The sequence below is a fragment of the Prionailurus viverrinus genome, chromosome D2 (assembly GCF_022837055.1).
Source record: "Prionailurus viverrinus isolate Anna chromosome D2, UM_Priviv_1.0, whole genome shotgun sequence".
Classification (NCBI taxonomy): Eukaryota; Metazoa; Chordata; class Mammalia; order Carnivora; family Felidae; genus Prionailurus; species Prionailurus viverrinus.
Window position 1 is genome coordinate 52,886,109 of NC_062571.1, and position 20,210 is coordinate 52,906,318.

The following is a 20,210-nucleotide window of genomic DNA, read 5'->3' on the forward strand; positions in this document are numbered from 1 at the left end:
TTATACCCCAACAGAACTATATCCAGAAAAGAAAAAGAGCAGAAGTTATCCTGTATTAGCACCCGAGTTTTCTACTTGTTGCCATTAATTCCATCATACAAATTTAAACGTCCCCAAATCACATATCCACTTCTTGACCCATTTTGGGGTATAAAGTCAACAGCATTAATTATAAAATACTCTGTGGTAAAATGGAACACTATTGCAGCTGAGATAGAGAAGTTTGGTTATTATAAAAAAAAAACAACAACAGAAAATGTTAGCTGACATACCATACAAACCGGTGAAAAGGCAACAATCCATACAAATAAGCCAGTTTTAACAAAAAGATACTTTTTTTTTCACTAATCTGTGACTAATCTTTCATTCAAACCTTGCAAGTAGAGATGTCACAATACTCAATATTTAGGTAGGAGCTTTACCCAGTTAAATGCCATTTTGTTGCTAATATAATAGATAAAATGAAAACTAGCAGTTATTTGCTAATTGCATAAATGCAGTACACTCTGCATTAGCCCATGCCTCACTAACAAGCTATAAAACACAAGAAATAGGCAGAAATCTAAGCATAATCTTTATACCACTAAGCAAGAATTTTCCAATTTTCTTCTGTTCCTAATCACTTATTTGTAGTTAATGTAAAATTCCGACCAGTAGTACCCAATTTGAGTTAAAATTTAACATCACAACTTGATCTAATCTATATATTATTTACAAAACTGAATACATAGAGCATACCCAAGAGCCAACTCTGGACACACGTTTCTCCAAGTTCTTGATAACCTCGCCTCCTTGGCAACAGAGCCCGAAGAGGCCATCAAGGACTAGTAGAAACACACCATCCGTCTAGAGCAAGTCATTGAATGTTCTGTTTACGCAACACCAGTTTTGCAGTTGTAGAACTTTTTTGGCGTGTTTTAATTTTAGGTGCCGTGACAATGACACGCTGCCTCAGCAGCACAGCTTCAAGGTGAGGTGGGTGGCGGAAAAGAAGCAGGAGGGCAGAGAGATCATGCTCGGAGTGGCCGGATGTTGCCATGGTAAGGGACAAACAAGGGGCACCATCACAGGGGGCAGGTGGGGTGGTGGAGGAAGACGAAGTCTGAGACCGGCCATAGACAGTGGTGACGTCCGAGTGTGCCTCCTCAGCACGCTGCCGGCACCGGCCAGGGAGGGAGGTCAGGGAAGACCCCGCCATCCAAGTCTAACTACACAGAAGGTGGCGCCCTCTCTGCGGCTTCCTTCCCCCTTCAGTCGTCACCACTGTAAATGCCTGGGCAGAAGGCACCGTCTCACACAGGGACAGCAGTTGGTGGCCGATCTCTCTCTCTCTCTCATACACACACACGCACGCACGCACGCACACAGGACACAATGAAGAGTTAGAGGGGAAAAACAATGAATCATTCTGTTGACCTAGCCGGGTTTTCAACCTGGTGGTGTTTCGGTGGGGGTGACTCCATTATCAGGGCCCCAGATCTGACTGCACCTGGTGTTGTATAAATCCACTGTGACATCCCTAGAGAACTGTACTGTGACATCCCTAGTCTTACACTAAACCACTGGAATAAAGGAAAAGGCTTGTCAAAATCTCACATGTTCTGCTCATTCTGTCATTTTATTACCCAATTATCCATTACATTTTCCAATCACTTTACATAACCAACCATGTTCATCGTTGTCACACTATTGTAAACCACATCAGCAAGTTAATACATAAAGCTTTGCATTTCAAAAAACTAGACACTTTAGTAACAATATTACAAAGGTTTTAGCTTCAAAAATAACTGAAAATGAAAAAAATAAACTTTTAAAGAATTAGCATCATAAAATTAATTTATTCCAAGTAAAAATACAAAATAATATTATGACATTGACCAGATATGAAAGTCCCTCCCAGAAACAACTCTATTAATGATTGAGAAAGCACTCCTTAAAGAAAATACGAAATAAAATGAAAAATATGTAAATATGTTTAATTTTTTTCTTAGCAAAAAATCTTTCTAAAAATAACAATGAAAATTTGTCTCAGTACAAAGGCTACATTACTATTGAAAAAATACCAGCATGAAGAAAAGGTACATATTTGACAGTAGAAAAATGATTTCAGTGAATCACAATGTCTAAAGTTTGCAATGAAAATAAATCTGCAATAAAGATTTATGCCTTTTTTCTTTTCTTTTTTTTTTCTATTTTTTATACAAACAGTACAAACAGTATTGCACATAACAACAAATAGTCGAGGTTAGGTTATAGCCTTCAAAAAATCGACTAGTTCAAGTGTCACGTCAAGGAAAGGCCACAACAGGACCTGTGATACCCAGGGGCTTCCCAGTCAAGTTGCAGGTCAGAACACCTCTGTGTTTTAAAAAATAATTTTTTTTGAAGGACCCTCTCTTTTAATATAACATTAACAACTTGGGGGGCACATTTATTTACAAAACAAAAGGGAACATGTTATAATTTAATAAACTAAAAAAGTTCTCTTTAAAAAAATACAAACAGAAGAACTCTTTCACAATCCTGGTCAGTCGTGCACAATCAACGCTTGATTATAAATATACAAATGAAGGGAAAGTAGTTTCCACCATCTATCCACAAACTTTCAGCACCAAAGGGAGTTTATTCTTTGTAACCTATTCTTGGTGACCATGGTTCTCACCTTCCCGTCAGCTTCCCGCTGTACAAGCTTCCAGCTTTTTTTTTTTTTTTTTTAAATCTCAGTGTTGTTTTAGTACATGAAAGAGGGGTGCTTCTTCAAAAAGTTTTGCTTCTTTCACATAATTAGGTAGATTTCTGTAGGTTAGATATGATCTTTAATATTATAGTTATAAAGCTCTAACTTCTTCATTTTCAAAAAACACAAATAAGCATGAAAAAAATAAAGTTACCATCTGTTAAATCATTTTTCTTGCAGAATTAAATTAATATATATTTTTCTGAATAAACTTACTTAGAAAATATCATTTTCTTTCCTATATTTCAAAATTGAGGTATTGCAAAAGATCATGTCAGTCAGAAAGCATGCCTTTTTCCTTAAAAACAAACAAACAAAAAAATCTTCAGCCAACTTTTGAAAACTGTCTAGAATACAAAAAGTAGTAGTGCATAACAAAATTTCTTGTACAGATGAAAAAAACCACAAACATAGAAAAAAAAAAACAACAAAACAAACAGAAAACCACAGCTGGGCTGGAAAAAAGCAATTATTACCAAAAAGCCCAGAGGTAACTTCAAAAGGGGAGAATTCTAATAAGCATTTTTAATCCAGTAAAAAACTATTTTGTTTTTCCTTTTTGAAAACAAACTATAGCTTGAAAGCTGGTAATTGCAACTAAACACTGGAGAAACAAAACAAAACAAAAACAAGCCATATTAACTTAAGAGACAGGACAAGGACATCACAGCACATAAAAACACAGCGACTTAAATCTATTCTGCAGTGTCATATCCAGTCAGATTGTCCCCAGAACTCTAAAACATAGGAAGAAGATTAAAAAAAAAAAAAAAGAAAAGAAAAAAGAAAAAAGAAGAAAGATTTTACATAGTCTCACAATCATTGTGTGTGTTTATATATTACTATCTGCAGCCCAAGAGTGAAGGCTAAAAAAATGTCCACGGTAGTACTAGCAGGCCTTAGTTCTATTCAAGCTTTACAGGATAAATCCAGGGAATTAAGTAGTTACTTTCTCACCCAGACAACCAGCCCTGCCCAGGCCGTCTTATTGTGGATAGACATTTCTTTAGCATCGCCATCACGCAACTTTCTTAAAATGTGCCTAGCTTGTCAATCTGACAACTTATCTCTATATACTGTATATATTCCTAGTGTTTGTAAGCTAAGATGAGCTCTTTGGTTTTCTGGACAAGGTCTGAAGCTATGTAAAATGGTGCAAGCACTAGGAGGTTGTAACTAAGAGCTCATGTGTTAGTTAATAATATACCAGTTATGAACTGTCAAGTTCGTTAATGTCTGACACAGAGGCTTTAAACAGTTAAGTTTGATCACAGTTAGACATAATCACTTTACTATATAAAATAAATTGCACAATATATAACAGAGCACCGCAAAGTACTTCATCTACCGTCCACAAATTTGCTTTAAGATATCCTACACCTAGGTTTTATATTGGTTGTAATATAGGTCATTCTGTTATGGGCTCTTCCTAGTTCAGAAGCATTCCATTTATTGAGGCATGCCTTCCTCCAGTCAATTACCAATTCTTTGAGTGAAAAAAAACTTTTAAAAAAATCAGTATTTTATAGCTTATATAGATTCTTAATTTGTGCATTGTGGGAAGGTTTTATACTAGACATTGGATATAAAATTTATTGCATGCAGCAACCTGATTAAGTAAACATGCAGTCAGAAATAGTGACCTTCCGTTGAAGCTTTCTGTAGTCTATTCTGATCTCCTGTCGGCAGCTGATTCTATCCCTAAATCACAGAAGTGTGTTGTTGGGTTTTTTTAAATTGATACCTTAGCCTGAAGAGAGTATTATGGTATTAATAATACCATCTTAATAGCAGCAAAAGCTATTGCAGCATAAATTTACATAACACTAAAAGATCTAACCAAAATCCTCAGCAAAACAAAATCAAACATGAAGGAAAAATAAAGATTCAGCTTATGAGGTATCCTTACATGTCAAAATAGAAAACTAAAGGCCTATTTTCATGAAGGGTTACCCTTACTCTAAATGACCCCAACTAATGATTGCTGAATTGTTGTGAAGTTTTTGCTACATCTGCCACCTACTCACGAGTATTGCCTTTGGTAAGTCTTCTCCTAGGGGCGACTCTCTAAGTTTCTGAAAATAAGTGCATGCTCCAGTTCAAAAACAATTGGAACAACAACAACAACAACAACACAACAACAACAACAACAACAACAACAACGTACAACAGCAAAAAAAAAAAAAAAAAAAATCACAGACATCAACCTGATGGCTGCTGATGAGAATGGCAGTCTACGAGTGACAAATCAGGGGTGAGAAATTAAGGTACCAAGCAGACAAAGGTGTGAATCAAAGTGCAAATCAGTACCGTTATACACTCTGCAATTCTGCATTATACTGGACACTGAGTTCAGTAATATGACTGTAAATAATAGTAATAATAAAAAGACCCATTTCTTCTTTAAAAATCGAGAACGAATGCACAGATTTCCAGAACACTGTAAGCCCTGAGGCAGTGCCCTCTCTTTTCCCTCCTTGTTATCTACTCCAGTACTTGTGGCTGGGTCTGCCCTGGGCTCAGCTCCAGCGGAACGGGACGTGCCGAGGGCGGTCGCCTCCCTCCTTCACCAGCGGTTTGTGGAACTCCCGCCCGGCGCGGGAGTGTATGCTCGCCCAGCAGTATTCGCAGTAATACTGCAGACAGGTGACGTTGGCACAGAAGAACGGGGCAAACTTCCCACCACAGCGCGTGCCCTGGCACTCATCACACATCTGATCATCCAGCACATATGGCTTCACTTCCACCTGGACCCAAAGAGGAAAGACAGGAAAAACTGTTTAGCAAAGCTTCCTCATGTTTCTTTCTTTGAGACTTTACGATACAGCTTAATGACGTGTGTCAGTCAAAGGGGTGAACCAGAGTGCAAATCAGTACTCTGAACTCAGTAGCTCGATTTACAGCTTGTGTGATCACAGGCGAATTCTTAACCTGTCTCTGTGCTTTTGTGTGCTCTATCCGTGTATCTGTGAAGTGGGCACACTTTATACCCAGACACACACACACACACATTTGTGTGTCTGCAAAATGGGTACAGCATCTGCCTCCCAGGGTACTGGTGAGGATTAAGAGAGGTAGTATATAGGGGTGCCCGGGTGGCTCAGTCGGTTAAGTGTCCGACTTCAGCTCAGCTCATGATCTCACAGCTCGTGGGTTTGAGCCCCTCGTTGGGCTCTGTGCTGACAGCTCGGAGCCTGGAGCCTGCTTCAGATTCTGCCTCCCTCTCTCTCTGCCCTTCCCCTGCTCGCACTCTGTCTCTCTCAAAAATAAACATTTAAAAAAGAATAAAAATAAATTTTAAAAAATAAGAGAGGTCGTGTATGTAAAAGCACACGAGCTGAATCCTGAGGGCCAGGCAGCACCTGGCCACGTGGGACGAGAGAGAGCAGGTCAGGGAAAGGAAGCAGCTGGGACAAAGCGCATAGGCCCTCGAAGGCAGGGCACAGAGTTGGGGACTGGTTTGGTGGCAGCCAGGCTGGGGGGGAAGAGTCACACTGGCTCCCAGGGCAGGCTGAGCTGTGATACTACAGTCAGGCTCTGGGCCTCAGTGTTTTACTGACAAGGCTTCCCAAAGTCTAACATCCCAATACCGTATACAGCAGACCGGAGGGGAAAGCGGAGGGGGCCAGTGAAATATTAGCTACAATAATTAGACTTTACACTTTTTTGGACTTTATTGCCTTAATTTCCCCCTAAAACTGGAAGCTTCAATAGAGAAGAGCTTTTCATCACAGCCCCTTAGGGCGTGTTTTATAATTTCAACGAAGCAATGCTGGGTATGTGGAAACCAGAAGCAAGGGAGAACAAAGTTACTGGAGTTTTCCCCAGGTCCCCTTCCTAGGATCTCAGACAAGGGACATCATTCAGGTTTTTATCTCAAATGTTAGAAATCAGCATGAAGGTGGCAAGTCCGTGATCAGCCCCTTCCCACACAGCCCTCCGGGCCACTGTGGGGAAGAGCCACGGCTGTGGCTACAGAGGCAAGGACCTATGGCTTTGTGACGGGGGCTAACTGCCTGGTGACTCAAGATGCTTCTGGGTGTAGCCAGGAGTTTCTAGCAGGACACAAGGCAGGTGCGGGAGAGGGGCAGCAGGGTGGACAGCATGGGGCAGGCGGCAAAGAGGGCTGACCTAGAATTGGACACTCTACTTTTCCTGGCTCTCCTCCCCTTTGGAGAGTCGTCTCCTGGCCTCCTCTAGCCTTGGGCTCCAGTGCACAGGCCGGTCGGCCAGCCAGCCAGCCACTCCTTCTTGGAAGATCCACCTGAGAAGACCTGTATCGGCTCCCGGTTACTCAGGGGGAAATGTCCTCACTCTGACTCTAGTTCCCTCCCTCCAGTTTCCCCCTCCTCAACCTGACAAGTTAGTGAAGGAGCTTCTGAAAAATCTCTTGCCTTGATCTCTGCATCATAATTAAAACTGTGGTAGCTCTGGGTTCGCCTGCCTGGGTTTGGATCTAGGCCATAGTAGTAGCTGTGCAAGTTTCTCTTACGTGAGGCCACTCTGAGCCCGTTTCCTCATCTATACACTGGGGGAGAAGAATGCACACTTGATAGGGTTCCTATGAAGATTAAATGAGTTAAATAACACAAAGCACACAGAACAGGCGTGGCATACCCCAAGCATGACACCTGAGTCTCAGTCCTGCTGCCTCCACACTATTCCTGGCCGTCCCACCTCATACTGACAGCCTCTACACTGGCCACAGAGCTCCAGGCCTGTCCTGGCTCAATTCTACTATGAACCTGCTGATATTTCAATGAATCTACTTCCACAATGTTCCTCTCCTGGTCCCAAGTCATTCGAATTCTCCACTGCAGGGCGCCTGGGTGTCTCAGTTGGTTAAGCATCTGACTCTGGATTTTGGCTCAGGTCACAGTCTCATGCTTTGTGAGTTGGAGCCCCGCCCTGGGCTGGACGATGGCAGCGTGGAGCCTGCTTGGGATGCTGTCTCTCCCTCTCTCTGCCCGTCCCTGGCTCTGTCTCTTTAAATAAATAAACTTAAAAAAATTTTTTTATTAAAAAATGTTATCAAAAAGTCTCTTTGTGCTAGACTTGAATTTCCTTAATTGCTCTTTTCATATTTGTATGTATTATAAAAGGCTACTGTCTTTCTTGAAGTGAACAATCCTCTGCCTATTTTTAAATTGTACTCTTTTTGTTGTTGAGTTATAAGAGTTCTTTATATATACTAGATACGAGACTTTTATCAGATATATGATTTGCAAATATTTTCTATTTTGTAAGCTGTTTTTCTTTCTTGACAAGGTCCTTTGATGCACAAAAGTTTTTAATTTTGATGAAGTTCAATTTACCTTTTTATGGTTTCAGCTTCTGTATTTAGGTTGATTTTTAGTAAATTCTGTATTTAGTGTGACGCCAGGGTCCAACTTCATTCTTTTGCATGTGGACATCTAGTTGCCCCAGCACCATTTGTTGAAGAGACTTTTCTTTACCCGTGAATGGTACTGGCAACCTTGTCAAAAATCAATTACAAGCCCAGCCTTCCTTAACTATTTCAGTCCCACAGGGAGCTACTCCTTCTTCCTTTAAAAAAATTTTTTTTTTAATATTTATTTTTGAGAGAGGGAGAGAAAGAGCATGGAGGAGGGGCAGAGAGGAGGGGCAGAGAGTGGACACAGAATCTGAAGCAGGCTCCAGGCTCTGAGCTGTCAGCACAGAGCCCAACAGGGGGCTCGAACTCACAAACCAGGAGATCATAACATGAGCCAAAGTCAGACGTTTAGCCAACTGAGCCACCCAGGTGCCCCAGCTCCTTCCTCCTTTGAATTTAACACTCCATATTGCTCCTCTGGCATTTCCTATCTATAGTCCTGCCTTGGTCAGCATCTCTCCTGAGCTTCAAACAACTTGAGGACAGAGTTCTGGAGCAAGACAAGATACTGGCAGGCCCACTATCCTAGAAGGAGGTGGAAGGAGGTGGAAGGAAGAAGGTGGTCTACAAAGATTGTGGACCTCTGGGGGAATGGAGCTATTAGCTTGTAAGAGTATATCTAATCTGGCCTGATCTCCCTACATCTGAATGCCAAGAGGGAGTCAAACCGGTGGAATAAATCCCCTCTTCCCTGAAGCTCGAGGCCTACCGGTGAAGGCAGGGCATTCAGGGAACTGGAAGGATCCTGCTTTTCCACCTTCGGTCCATGAGCTTGGGACCACTTTGCTTCTACCACCCTAGAGATACCTATACCCAGCGTGTTCCAGCAACCAGATGTGATCCCCAATAAGCCTCGGTCAGGGAGAGAACTGGTCTCAACAAATAGCATTCACGCTCAGCAGAAGAGAGCCGCTGGAGGAGAAGGACGAAAGCCATTTATAATACATACAAATATAAAAAGAGCACACACGGAGATTAAAATCTAGCATAAAGGAGACACCCTAGGTGTAAAAATGGTATTGTAGTTATATGGGTTTTCCCCTCCTGTTTTTTTTTTTTTAAGAGCTTAATTTTCTTAAACTGAGGTTAAAGTCATCAAAAATTAACCATTTTCAAGTGAACAATCCATGGGCATTTAATACAGTCACAGTGTTAGGTAACTACTGCCTCCATCTAGCTCCAAAACACTGTCATCACCCCAAAAGGAAACCTTGTACTCCCAATTTTGTGTTTTAAAGAACTCCTTTCCTAAAGATACATACTGAATTATTTAACTGAATTATTTCAGGATGAAATTATATGACCTGGGATCTACTTCAAAATACCCTGGGGTGAGGATGAGAAAGTGGGTAGAGATGTAGATGAAACAAGATTGGCCAAAAGTTAATGACTTTTGAAACTGGATGATAGGAACACTGCATGTGTTGTACAACTGTAAATGGATGATGGGGTTCGTTAAAACATCCTCTGTACTTTCGTACGTATTCAAACTTTTTTACGATGAAGAAGTTAAAACATCTAACCCGTAATTTTTTCAGGATCCACAGGAGTGAAAACATGGTATCTGTCCTTCTCTGTGTGACTTATTTCACTTAGCATAACGCTCTCCAACCAATTTGACAATAAATTTCATATTAAAAAAAATAAACCATAATTTTTTGACTAAGTTATAAGCTGACCTGAAGACAGGATAATCACTGCTGAGGTCCAGTTTAGTGGCCTAGAAGGTCAAGTGGTAGGCATATTTCAAAGCTCTGAGAAAAAAATGATTTCAAATAGTAAAAGCAAAGATGAGAAATTTTAGAATAGATTCAGGAGAACCTAACAGACGAATAACAAAAGTTCCAGAAGAAGGAATAATAAAGGGAAAAGTAAGAAGCTGACAAGAGCCCTGAAACTGCATATCAAAAATACCACCAGGTTCGGTCTGGACTGATGAGAAAAAAATATATACCACCAGGCAGATCCTGCTAAACTTTGTAGCTAAAATTTTAGAATTCTAAAGGTAAACAGAGGGGGCGCCTGGGTGGCTCAGCCAGTTAAGCGTCCAACTTCGGCTCAGGTCATGATCTTGCAGTTCCTGTGGAGTTCAAGCCCCACATCAGGCTCTGCACTGGTGGTGAGGAGCCTGCTTGGGATGGATGGATGGATTCATTCATTCTCTCTCTCTCCCTCTCTCTCTGCCCCTGCCCTACTTGTGCTCTTTCTCTCTCAAAATAAATAAACTTAAAATAAATTAAAAAAAAAATAACAAAGTTAAAGAGAAAAATGTTAACATGCTTTGAAGTGAAAAGAGCTAGTTATTTCTGCTACTAAGGATGGAAAGAAAACAGGCTGGCATCAGACTTCTCACTGGTAACACTGGAAGTCAGAACACCAAGGATTACTATTTATTAGTCTGAGAGAAAAAGCCATGTTCCTCAAATTCTATATCTAGTCAAGGTATTGTTTCTGTGTCAAGAAGACTTATAAGAAAATTAGTAGCCTAATGCATTCTAGCAATAAAAATGGACAAAATACTCTATTCACAAGTGTAACAAAAGTGATCAATTACTCAGAATGAACCAAACCATAAAGACGTAAGACCTATATAAAATGTAAAAAAAAGAAAATAGTCTTAAAAAACACCCAAACTAACTAGGTCTATATGTACAAATTATAGGTAAGTCAGACCCTGTAGATAAGAACTAGAAACCTATAAGTTTCAAGCTTTATTTTTTTTTTAAATTTTTTTTTTTTAATTTTTTTTTCCAACGTTTATTTTTTTGGAGACAGAGAGAGACAGAGCATGAATGGGGGAGGGGCAGAGAGAGAGGGAGACACAGAATCGGAAACAGGCTCCAGGCTCTGAGCCATCAGCCCAGAGCCTGACGCGGGGCTCGAACTCCCGGACCGCGAGATCGCGACCTGGCTGAAGTCGGACGCTTAACTGACTGCGCCACCCAGGCGCCCCTCAAGCTTTATTTTTATGTAAAAATAAAACATGTTTAAGTGGCAAACGATACCGTAAAAAAAGTCAATAGGCAAATGATGGATTTGGAAAAAAACCTGCAGACTGTAATTCATACCATACAAAGAACTCTTAAAAACTGGTAAGAAAAAGACCTACAACACAGTGGAAAATGGGTAGACAGTAATTCACATAAGAATTTGCAGCAATCCACATTAAAAAATATTCACATTAGTAGTCAGGAAAAAGAAAATTAATTATGGCTTTATTCTCATCAGATCAGCAAACACCTAAAAGAGGTGATTACTACTTATCACTTGTGGATAGAAATGTGAATTGGCACAACATTAAAAAAAAATGTTTATTTATTTTGAGAGAGAGAGGGAGAGAGAGGGAATGTGCAAGGGGCAGAGAGAGAGGGAGGAAGAGAATCCCAAGCAGACTCCACACCTTGGAGCCTGACGTGGGGCTCAATGTCACAACAGTGAAATCATGGTGTGAGATGAAGTCAAGAGTTGGGCGCTTAACCAACTGAGCCACCCAGGTGCTCCCTTAAAAAATTTTTTTTTAATGTTTATTTATTTTTGAGAGAGAGACAGTGTGAGGAGGGGAGGGGCAGTGGGAGAGAGAGACACAGAACCTGAAGCAGGCTCCAGGCTCTGAGCTGTCAGCAGAGTCCGGCCTGGGGCCTGAACTCACAAACTGTGAGATCATGACCTGAGCTGAAGTCAGACGCTCAACCGACTGAGCCACCCAGGTGCCCATTTTTTTTTTATTAAAAAAATTTTTTTTAACATTTTATTTTTAAGTAATCTGTACTTCCAGTGTGGGGCTCGAACTCAAAACCCTGAGATCAAGAGTTGCACACTCCAGTGACTGAGCCAGCAAGGTGCCCCTGAATTGGTACATTTTAATTTAGTTTAATTTAAATTTTAGAGAGAGAGAGAGAAAGAGAGAGAGAGAGAAAGAGAGAGAGAGAGAGAAAGCAAGAGAGAGAGAGAATCTCAAACAGGCTCCACACAATGTGGGGCTCAACCTCATGACCCTGAGATCAAGAGTCCGACACCTAAGGGGAGCCTGGGTGGCTCAATCGGTTAAGCGGCCGACTTCGGCTCAGGTCATGATCTCGCGCAGTCCGTGAGTTCGAGCCCCGCATCAGGCTCTGTGCTGACAGCCTGCTTCAGCCTGGAGCCTGCTTCAGATTCTGTGTCTCCCTCTCTCTGACCCTCCCCCATTCATGCTCTGTCTCTCTCTGTCTCAAAAATAAATAAACGTTAAAAAAAAAAATTAAAAAAAAAAAAAAGAGTCCGACGCCTAACTAACTGAGCCAACCAGGTGCCGCGGTACAATGTTTTTAAAAAGCAAACTAGCAAATTGTTAAAATTAAAACTATATACACTCTTTGGCCCAATAATTCCATTGCTGGTTGTTGTTAATGCTATTATCCCAATGCTTGGAAATATAACCCCAGATGAGAGGATACATATAAAGAATATTTATTGCAGAACTGTCCATGATGGTAAAAAAAAAAAAAAAAAAAAAAAGTAGAAAAAAAAGTGTCCACCTATAGAAGAATGAATAAAATGTGGTACATCTACCCCATAAAATATAATGTAGCCATGAGCAAGACTGAATTAATGCTCTACCTGTTGATTTAAAAGGATTTCCACAATATAGGGATGTTAAGATCAAGTGGAATGATGGATACAAACACTCACTGCAAGTGTAAAAACACGAACAAACAAATGTAAGGTCAAGTAATAGGTTTGTGCTGATATCTGAAAATGTAATATGAATAAAACTGCACCTTCTGTCTATTCAGGCGTCCAGCTGAGCTCGGCAACAATGTTCCTTAACAACTAAGGAGTTCTGATGGATGTAGTCAACACAATACCCAGGCAGATAAGTCCTGAAACTCCACAGTCATGGCTCCTGGCCAGAGGTACACAGTATGCCTTATTTAATCAGCTTCCTTAGAGAATAATGGATTCCTCATAAGTTACTTTTCCAGAGAGCATTTTTCCTTTTCAGTGCTCAAACATCTTGAATTTTGAGGGTTTTTTTCATGGAAGTCTTCCTAAAATGTACTATTTATTCTGCCCCATCTGAAGCATGGGGCATTATGAATGTCTTTTAGAGCAGTGCCAGGTAAATCAACGCAGGGGGCAGTTTTCACTTTTTTCTGTTGTCCCCTTTAAAACTTGTCAGTCTGGGGGCGCCTGGATGGCTCAGTCGGTTGAGCGTCCGACTTCGGCTCAGTTCATGATTTCATGGTTCGTGGGTTCGAGCCCCGTGTCGGGCTCTGTGCTGACAGCTTGGAGCCTGGAGCTTGCTTCGGATTCTGTGTCTCCCCTCTCTCTCTGCCCCTCCCCTGCTCATGCTCTGTCTCTCAAAAGTGAAGATTAAAAAATAAAATTTAAAACTTGTCAGTCTGCAATCACTTCTAATAATGCTTGATGACCCTTTATAAATTTGCAACTTCCAATTTTTTTAAATCAAAGCTTTAAAATTTTTAAATGTTTATTTATTTAAATATTTTTTAAATGTTTATTTATATATGAGGCAGGGGGAGGGGCAGAGGGAGATGGGAGACAGAATCCAAAGCAGGCTCTGGGCTCTGAAATGTCAGTCAGCGCAGAGCCCAACACAGGGCACCTCAGTGGCTCCATCAGTTAAGCATCTGACTTCAGCTCACATCATGATCTCACTGTAAAGCCAGTTTTAGCACCTGCATGAAGGTGTTGATCCAAAGAGTAGAGGCTTGCCCAGAAGATAAGACATACACAATGACTCAAAATGATTCACAAACACAGATGTTCATGTTGGCTACCACACCATCTGAAAGGGCAAAAGTCAAGCAGTATCCCTGACAATTTAAATCAACAGAGAGAAGTAGATGTGTGAAGGACATTGGTAGGTATTCCTACGCCAAAGAGTGATTTTTGTCTCAAGTGGATTCACTCATACGGAATGCCTGGTTTTTGTAAGCCATCATATTAAAAACTGAAATACAATGAAGAATAAGATGCAGTTCTTCCCTAATATAATTTATGATCTGAGAGTTTCTTAAAGGCATTCCCAAAGCATTTGTAACTTTCGCCTTACCTGAATGCTATTTACTATTACACGATGTTTTACTTGACTATCCACATTAATCCTATTCTTCCCAATAACAGATATGTAGCTACTAAATTGAAAATGTGTTTCTCTATTAATCGCCTAAATCATCCGGAGTATCAATAAGCTGTAACACGTGGAGACACTAATCTACGGGGATATTACTGATCTACACTCCATTATTAAAGTCCAAATACTACAGTTCTATGCAGAACCAGTCATATCATGAAATAGACCCTCTGCTTCAAAGGGATTTACAGGTATAGGAGATGAAAACTTCCTACAAGGAGATACCTGAATTCCACGCATCTAATGGAGATGACCATGCCCACGGATTCTGATGAATATGTGCACTTATTCATGAACTGTGATAACCAATAAGGATAAGAAGGACTGACGTGGAACCTGGATAAGTGGCTATAAGATGGATAAGGGAAATAATATATTTAGAATGATATAGGCAAAGAGAAAGCCATACTTGAACACACTGTTCTCAATGTTGACATTGTTTTGTATCTAACAAGCTAGAGAAAATATTTCTGTCTGCAGCTTTTTTGATATCAGTCAACAAAATGACCTCCCAATATAAATAAAGCAATGACAAAATAGCTCTTGGTGGCAGAGAGGACATACCTAGGGAGAAAAGAAATGATTTACAGATCCAAAATTCCCTCTCCTTGGACCCGAAATGTTGTAGTAATGAGAAGGGGGACAGAAGTCAAAGTTAAGCTTGGTTTGAATGATGTGCTAAATGTCCTATTAAGAACAGCTAAAGAACGGCCCCTGCCATAGTCTGTCCGGTGGTGACAGGGACAGTCAAATTAAGTCTGTCAGATACGCAGCCACCCCAAGGCAGGTGAGACACGCTTACAGAGGGCTGGAAGTTGAGTAGAAGCAAGATTTTAGATAATGGAGTCACAGTGGACAAACTGGAGAAAGAGGTGTAACTTAACAGGGACATCTGTAAAGGCTTGCTCAGAAGTGAGGTAGGCCATTTCTTATCTGGAGCAACATGCTTCCTGGAAAAACCATTTTATTCGGTGTACTAACGCTTTTAAATACTATGTGCTCCTAATGTCCTTGGCATGTGTCACAGAGTACATCTATCCATGCCTAAAAACCATAGTAACCTCATTAACATTCCCACTAAACATAGTGTCTTTACAGCTGCTAAAGCAGGTCCTCTACCAGCAGGCAATACTAAGATTGTTTGGACATAAATTTTTCGTTTTCCAACTGACTATGAGCTGGAATCCTGCTGTTTAGAAAGCAGATGACAGATGCCTAGGAAATTAAAGCAGCAATGTGAAAATGGCTTTTCCTTAGCAACAAAGTCATCCACAACCTTCCAGATATAGCAAATATTCACAGTTATTAATTTTAGAAGCAATCTGGGGTAGATTAAACAAAAACATACGTGAAGCGGTTTGAACTTTCTTTTTACCTTTCAGAGGATGGGACTTACTACTTTTCATATTCTCAAGTGTGAGGAGAAGAAAGGTTTTAAAATCGTCCTTGTGCTTTTTCCATAGTTCCGAGAATGCTTATGTTGCCACCTTTGCCATGTTTACAGAGTGCACAGAGATCTAAGAGGGCTCTGTCTGGCCTTAAGGTGACATCTTCATGAAACAAAGAAGGGCCACCTGACAGGTTCCCACACAATCCATAGACTGACCCCCAAGTCTCGTTCTCTTCCATGCTGTTTGGGAATGGGGCTGGAGGTGAGGATATAAATCAGCCCCAAACCATGTTCTAATGGTGGAACAAAGGGTAAGAAAATCATTAAAGATCTGCGAAACGCATAACTGCCACGGTGTCACCACCACCCCAGAACAAATGTGGAAGTGCAGAGTGCCCTGGCTCCATCTGTTAATTGGCTATTTCACCGTCTTGCAGGCCTCAGTTTCCCCTAAGAAACTGCTAGTTGACTGATATTCTCTGACTTCTGGGGTTAAAGAACTTGAATGTCCTACTGAGATAACTTCTTAGAAAAATGGCGATGGTCTTTTTCCCATGAGTATGCTCCTAAACAGCCTCTGTGCTCAAATATGAGCAGGAAAGAACACATTTAATCACTCTAAAGAGTTTTCATATTAAAAATTATCCCAGGGGTGCTGGGGTGGCTCAGTCGGTTGAGTGTGTGACTTCGGTTCAGGTCATGATCTTGTGGTCAGTGAGTTTGGGCCCTGCATTGGGCTCTGTGCTGACAGCTCAGAGCCTAGAGCCTGCTTTGGATTCTGTCTCCCTCTCTCTCTGCCCCTCCCCCGCTCACACTCCTCTGTTCTGTCACTCAAAAATGAATAAATGTTAAAAAATAAAAATAAAAAAATTATCCCAATTCCAAGAGAAAGGATATAAAAAGAGAGATCAGGACAGGAGAGATCAGGGGTCAAGACTAGGAAGGAGAGTCAAGACAAAAAGGTTCCATGCTGTTCAGAGAAGAGTATCTTTCTTTGGATGACCCGAACTCCATTAAAAAACTATTTCTAGTCAAAGGCTCTGCGATTCCCAGAGCTTCGAAATAAGCCCAGGAAGGATTAGTTCAGACGATATTTGAACTCACTTCTGGGCGTTGCTTCCTCTCAAAGGGTCAAATGAAACACAGCTATAGCTACAGCTGGGAAGTTTTCAAGCCAGCTCCAGCAGGGGCCAATAGGAGCAGCAAAGTAAAGGCCAGGCTGTAGGAGTCCCAGACTAAGGCTTGGAGCATAAATAGTCTGGGAACAGGTCATCAGAACCTGTACTTCTTTTGCTATTGAGTCATCGTTATCTATTCCAGCTGTGGCTGAGGACAAAGTGTGGTGTCATCAGCATTTCTGTTAGTATGGTTACTGGGTCATATTCATCTTCATGCAGGCTAAAAATATAAATCCTTTGATAGTCTGTGGCTAAAATTCAGGCCCAACATGTTTCTAGGGAAGAGAGAAAAAAAGATTAAATACGTGAGGTACTTGAAGTGCTTGCAAAGAAAGGTGCGATGGGTAACATCTCATTAAATCAAAAATAGTTATTCTAAAAGGATGCTATTCCAAGCAAATATTATGCACTATGGCTGAGCTCTCATAATGTTCCTTAAATAGGAGCGCCTGGGTGGCTCAGTGGGTTAAGCATCTGACCTCGGCTCAGGTCATGATCTCACGGTCACTGAGTTTGAGCCCCATGTCGGGCTCTGTGCTGACAGTTCAGAGCCTGGAGCCTGCTTCAGATTCTGTTTCTCCCTCTGTCTCTGTGCCTCCCCAGCTCATGCTCTCTCTCTCTCTTAAAAATAAATAAACTTAAAAAAACCCCAAAAAACCCCAATGTTCCTTAAATAAAAGTATCAGAGGGGCGCCTGGGTGGTGCAGTCGGTTGAGCGTCCGACTTCAGCCAGGTCACGATCTCGCAGTCCGTGAGTTCGAGCCCCGCGTCGGGCTCTGGGCTGATGGCTCAGAGCCTAGAGCCTGTTTCCGATTCTGTGTCTCCCTCTCTCTCTGCCCCTCGCCCGTTCATGCTCTGTCTCTCTCTGTCCCAAAAATAAATAAACGTTGAAAAAAAAAATTAAAAAAAAAAAAAAAATAAAAATAAATAAATAAATAAATAAAAGTATCAGAAAGCTTCCAATTAGCTAACCAAAAGTCAGTCTCTGGTCCTCAGCATTAAACTAAAACAAAATCATCAAGGGAACATTATTTATCAATGGTGGATTGATTTCAAAACTACTGATCACCGTTCTTATATAGAGACTGGTACGTGAGAGAAATACAATAGATAGTCTCAAGTCATCAAAAAGACGAAGAACTGTAACTACAAAAGGCGATCATCAAACACCCAGTGTCCCACTTACCACCACGGATACACAGTTGTTCTTCCCTGTCCCCACCCCAACTCTCTGGAGATGGAAAATACATGCCCAGCAATCCTACCTCTGTGTATTTATTGAAAAGAACTGAAATCAGGCCCACGTTCACTGCAGCCTTATTCTTCTTTTCCAAGATGTGGAAGCAACAACCTAAATTTCCACAGACATGGATAAAGAAATTGTGCTATACACATACAATGGGATATTATTCTGTCTTAAAAAAGAATGAAATCCTGACACATGCAACAACATGGATGAACCCTAAGGCCATTATGCTGAGGGAAGTAAGTCAATCACAGAAGGGTGAATATTGCATGAATCTATTTATGTTTCTAGGTAGTTCCACCATAAGCATCTTTGCCCCAAGCATTTTTGTTAAAACATTTTTGTTGTGTAACTAATTGGCTACTAGGCAATTTTATTGTAAAAAATAAAATCATGAAAAAACAAAAGAGCATCCATCTAAAAAGGACATCATGAAACATGAAAATGGTAATAAAATTAGAATGACTATTGTGAGGGGCGCCTGGATGGCTCAGTTGGTTGAGCGTCCAACTTCGACTTAGGTCATAATCTCACAGTCCATGAGTTCAAGCCCTGCGTCAGGCTTTGTGCTGACAGCTCAGAGCCTGGAGTCTGCTTTGGATTCTGTGTCTCCCTCTCTTTCTGCCCCTCCCCTGCTCATGCTCTGTCTCAAAAAAAAAAAAAAAAAAAAAAGAATGACTATTATGAAATACAAAGTATCTGAATACAATCAAACCTATAGTGTAAATACACAGCAATACTGCATAAATAACTGATTTTATTTTGTGGATTGTACCTAAGCGCTTGACTTCAAGTCTTTTGTTCAGAGTATTAAACTTTTTTTTTTTCTTATTGATTCATCTCATTTGGCATCACATTTTTTTCACTGAAATTTTTTCCTTCATTAAGAGAGGCTGTAAGTTTCCAAAAAATGGGATGCATATTTATAAGTGAACTTTGTATTGCTTTGTGAAAGCCTTCTACACCGTTCTTAGTTCTGGGCAGACTCACATGTTTACTGATAGACATTCCAAAGGTCAATGGGAAATCTGAGTTCAAAACTGTGTCACTGTGTAGACATTTCGGAGGGCTAAGATTTATACAATAAAAAAAATAGGAGTACTGCGTCAATGGAGAAATAAACCAAACTGTCAACCCAAACTGCCAACCAGTTATTTTTTTCACCTTTTAGGGAAAAATTGCCTTAAGGCCAATTGGTTATGTGGTGAAAACGCTTGTGACAAAACTACCTATGGCAAAGATGCTTACCAAGAAAATACTGGACATGTCAATTTATATGACAGATCTAAAGTAGTCAAACTCCTAGAAAGCGGGAAGTAGAATGGTGGTTGCCAGGGGCTGGGAACAGTGGAAAGTAGGGGGTTGTTCAAAGGGTATCAGCTTTCAGTAGGCAAGATGAAAAAATTCTAGAGATCGACTGTACAACACTGTGCTTATAGTTAACAATACTGTTATTGTGCACTTAAAAACTGGTAAGAGGGGAGATCTTACATGCTTTTTCACCACAATAAGAAAGAAAATATATGGTGGGTAGGACACACTTGGGAAAAAGGGATTAAGAAAGAGAAAAACAATCCCTACTTATTCAACTTCTAAATTTGAGGACAAAGAAGAAAAGAAGCTGAAAACACAGTGTTTTCTCAACTGGGTTCCCTAGAACGTTATTCCCAAGAGATGGTACATTTTAGAAGAGTTCCATGATCGAAAAATTTGTGAAAAACTACATATTGTTTCCTGGAATCTTCACAACAACTGGTATATATATACAAGATTCTAAGAAGTCCTAGAATATACCAACCTATTTAACTTTCTTCTAGAAAGCATTTCCAAACACATTTGACTCGGGAAAAAAAAAAAAAAAATATATATATATATATATATATATATAGTAAAATAGATATTAAAATCAAAAGGGACTCATGTTTCACAGAGAATATAGGGAATGGTGGTTTAGGGGAACTTATTTTAGGGACAGATTCCTAGGCAGGCCAGACCTGCCTACAGAGAGCTCCTTCTGTTTCAAAAACTAAGATAACCAACCAGTGTTACCCCTGTCTCGCCTGAAATATTTAACCCATTTTATCATGTGAAATTTCAGTTAGATTGTCTAATGAGTATCTTCCAGAAG

The 20,210-nt window shown here is 40.5% G+C and overlaps 1 protein-coding gene across 7 annotated transcripts in view; it reads right to left on the minus strand.

Moving 5' to 3' along the window:
* Positions 1–1,599: 1,599 nt before the first annotated feature.
* CPEB3 (cytoplasmic polyadenylation element binding protein 3) overlaps positions 1,600–20,210 on the minus strand; it is a 196,195-nt gene continuing 177,584 nt past the window's right edge. For all 7 annotated transcript variants that reach the window (XM_047825969.1, XM_047825971.1, XM_047825970.1 and 4 more), the window contains one exon: positions 1,600–5,484. In XM_047825969.1, the coding sequence (XP_047681925.1) occupies positions 5,257–5,484 (228 nt within the window). In that variant the 3' untranslated portion in view covers positions 1,600–5,256. The remainder of the gene's footprint in view (positions 5,485–20,210) is intronic.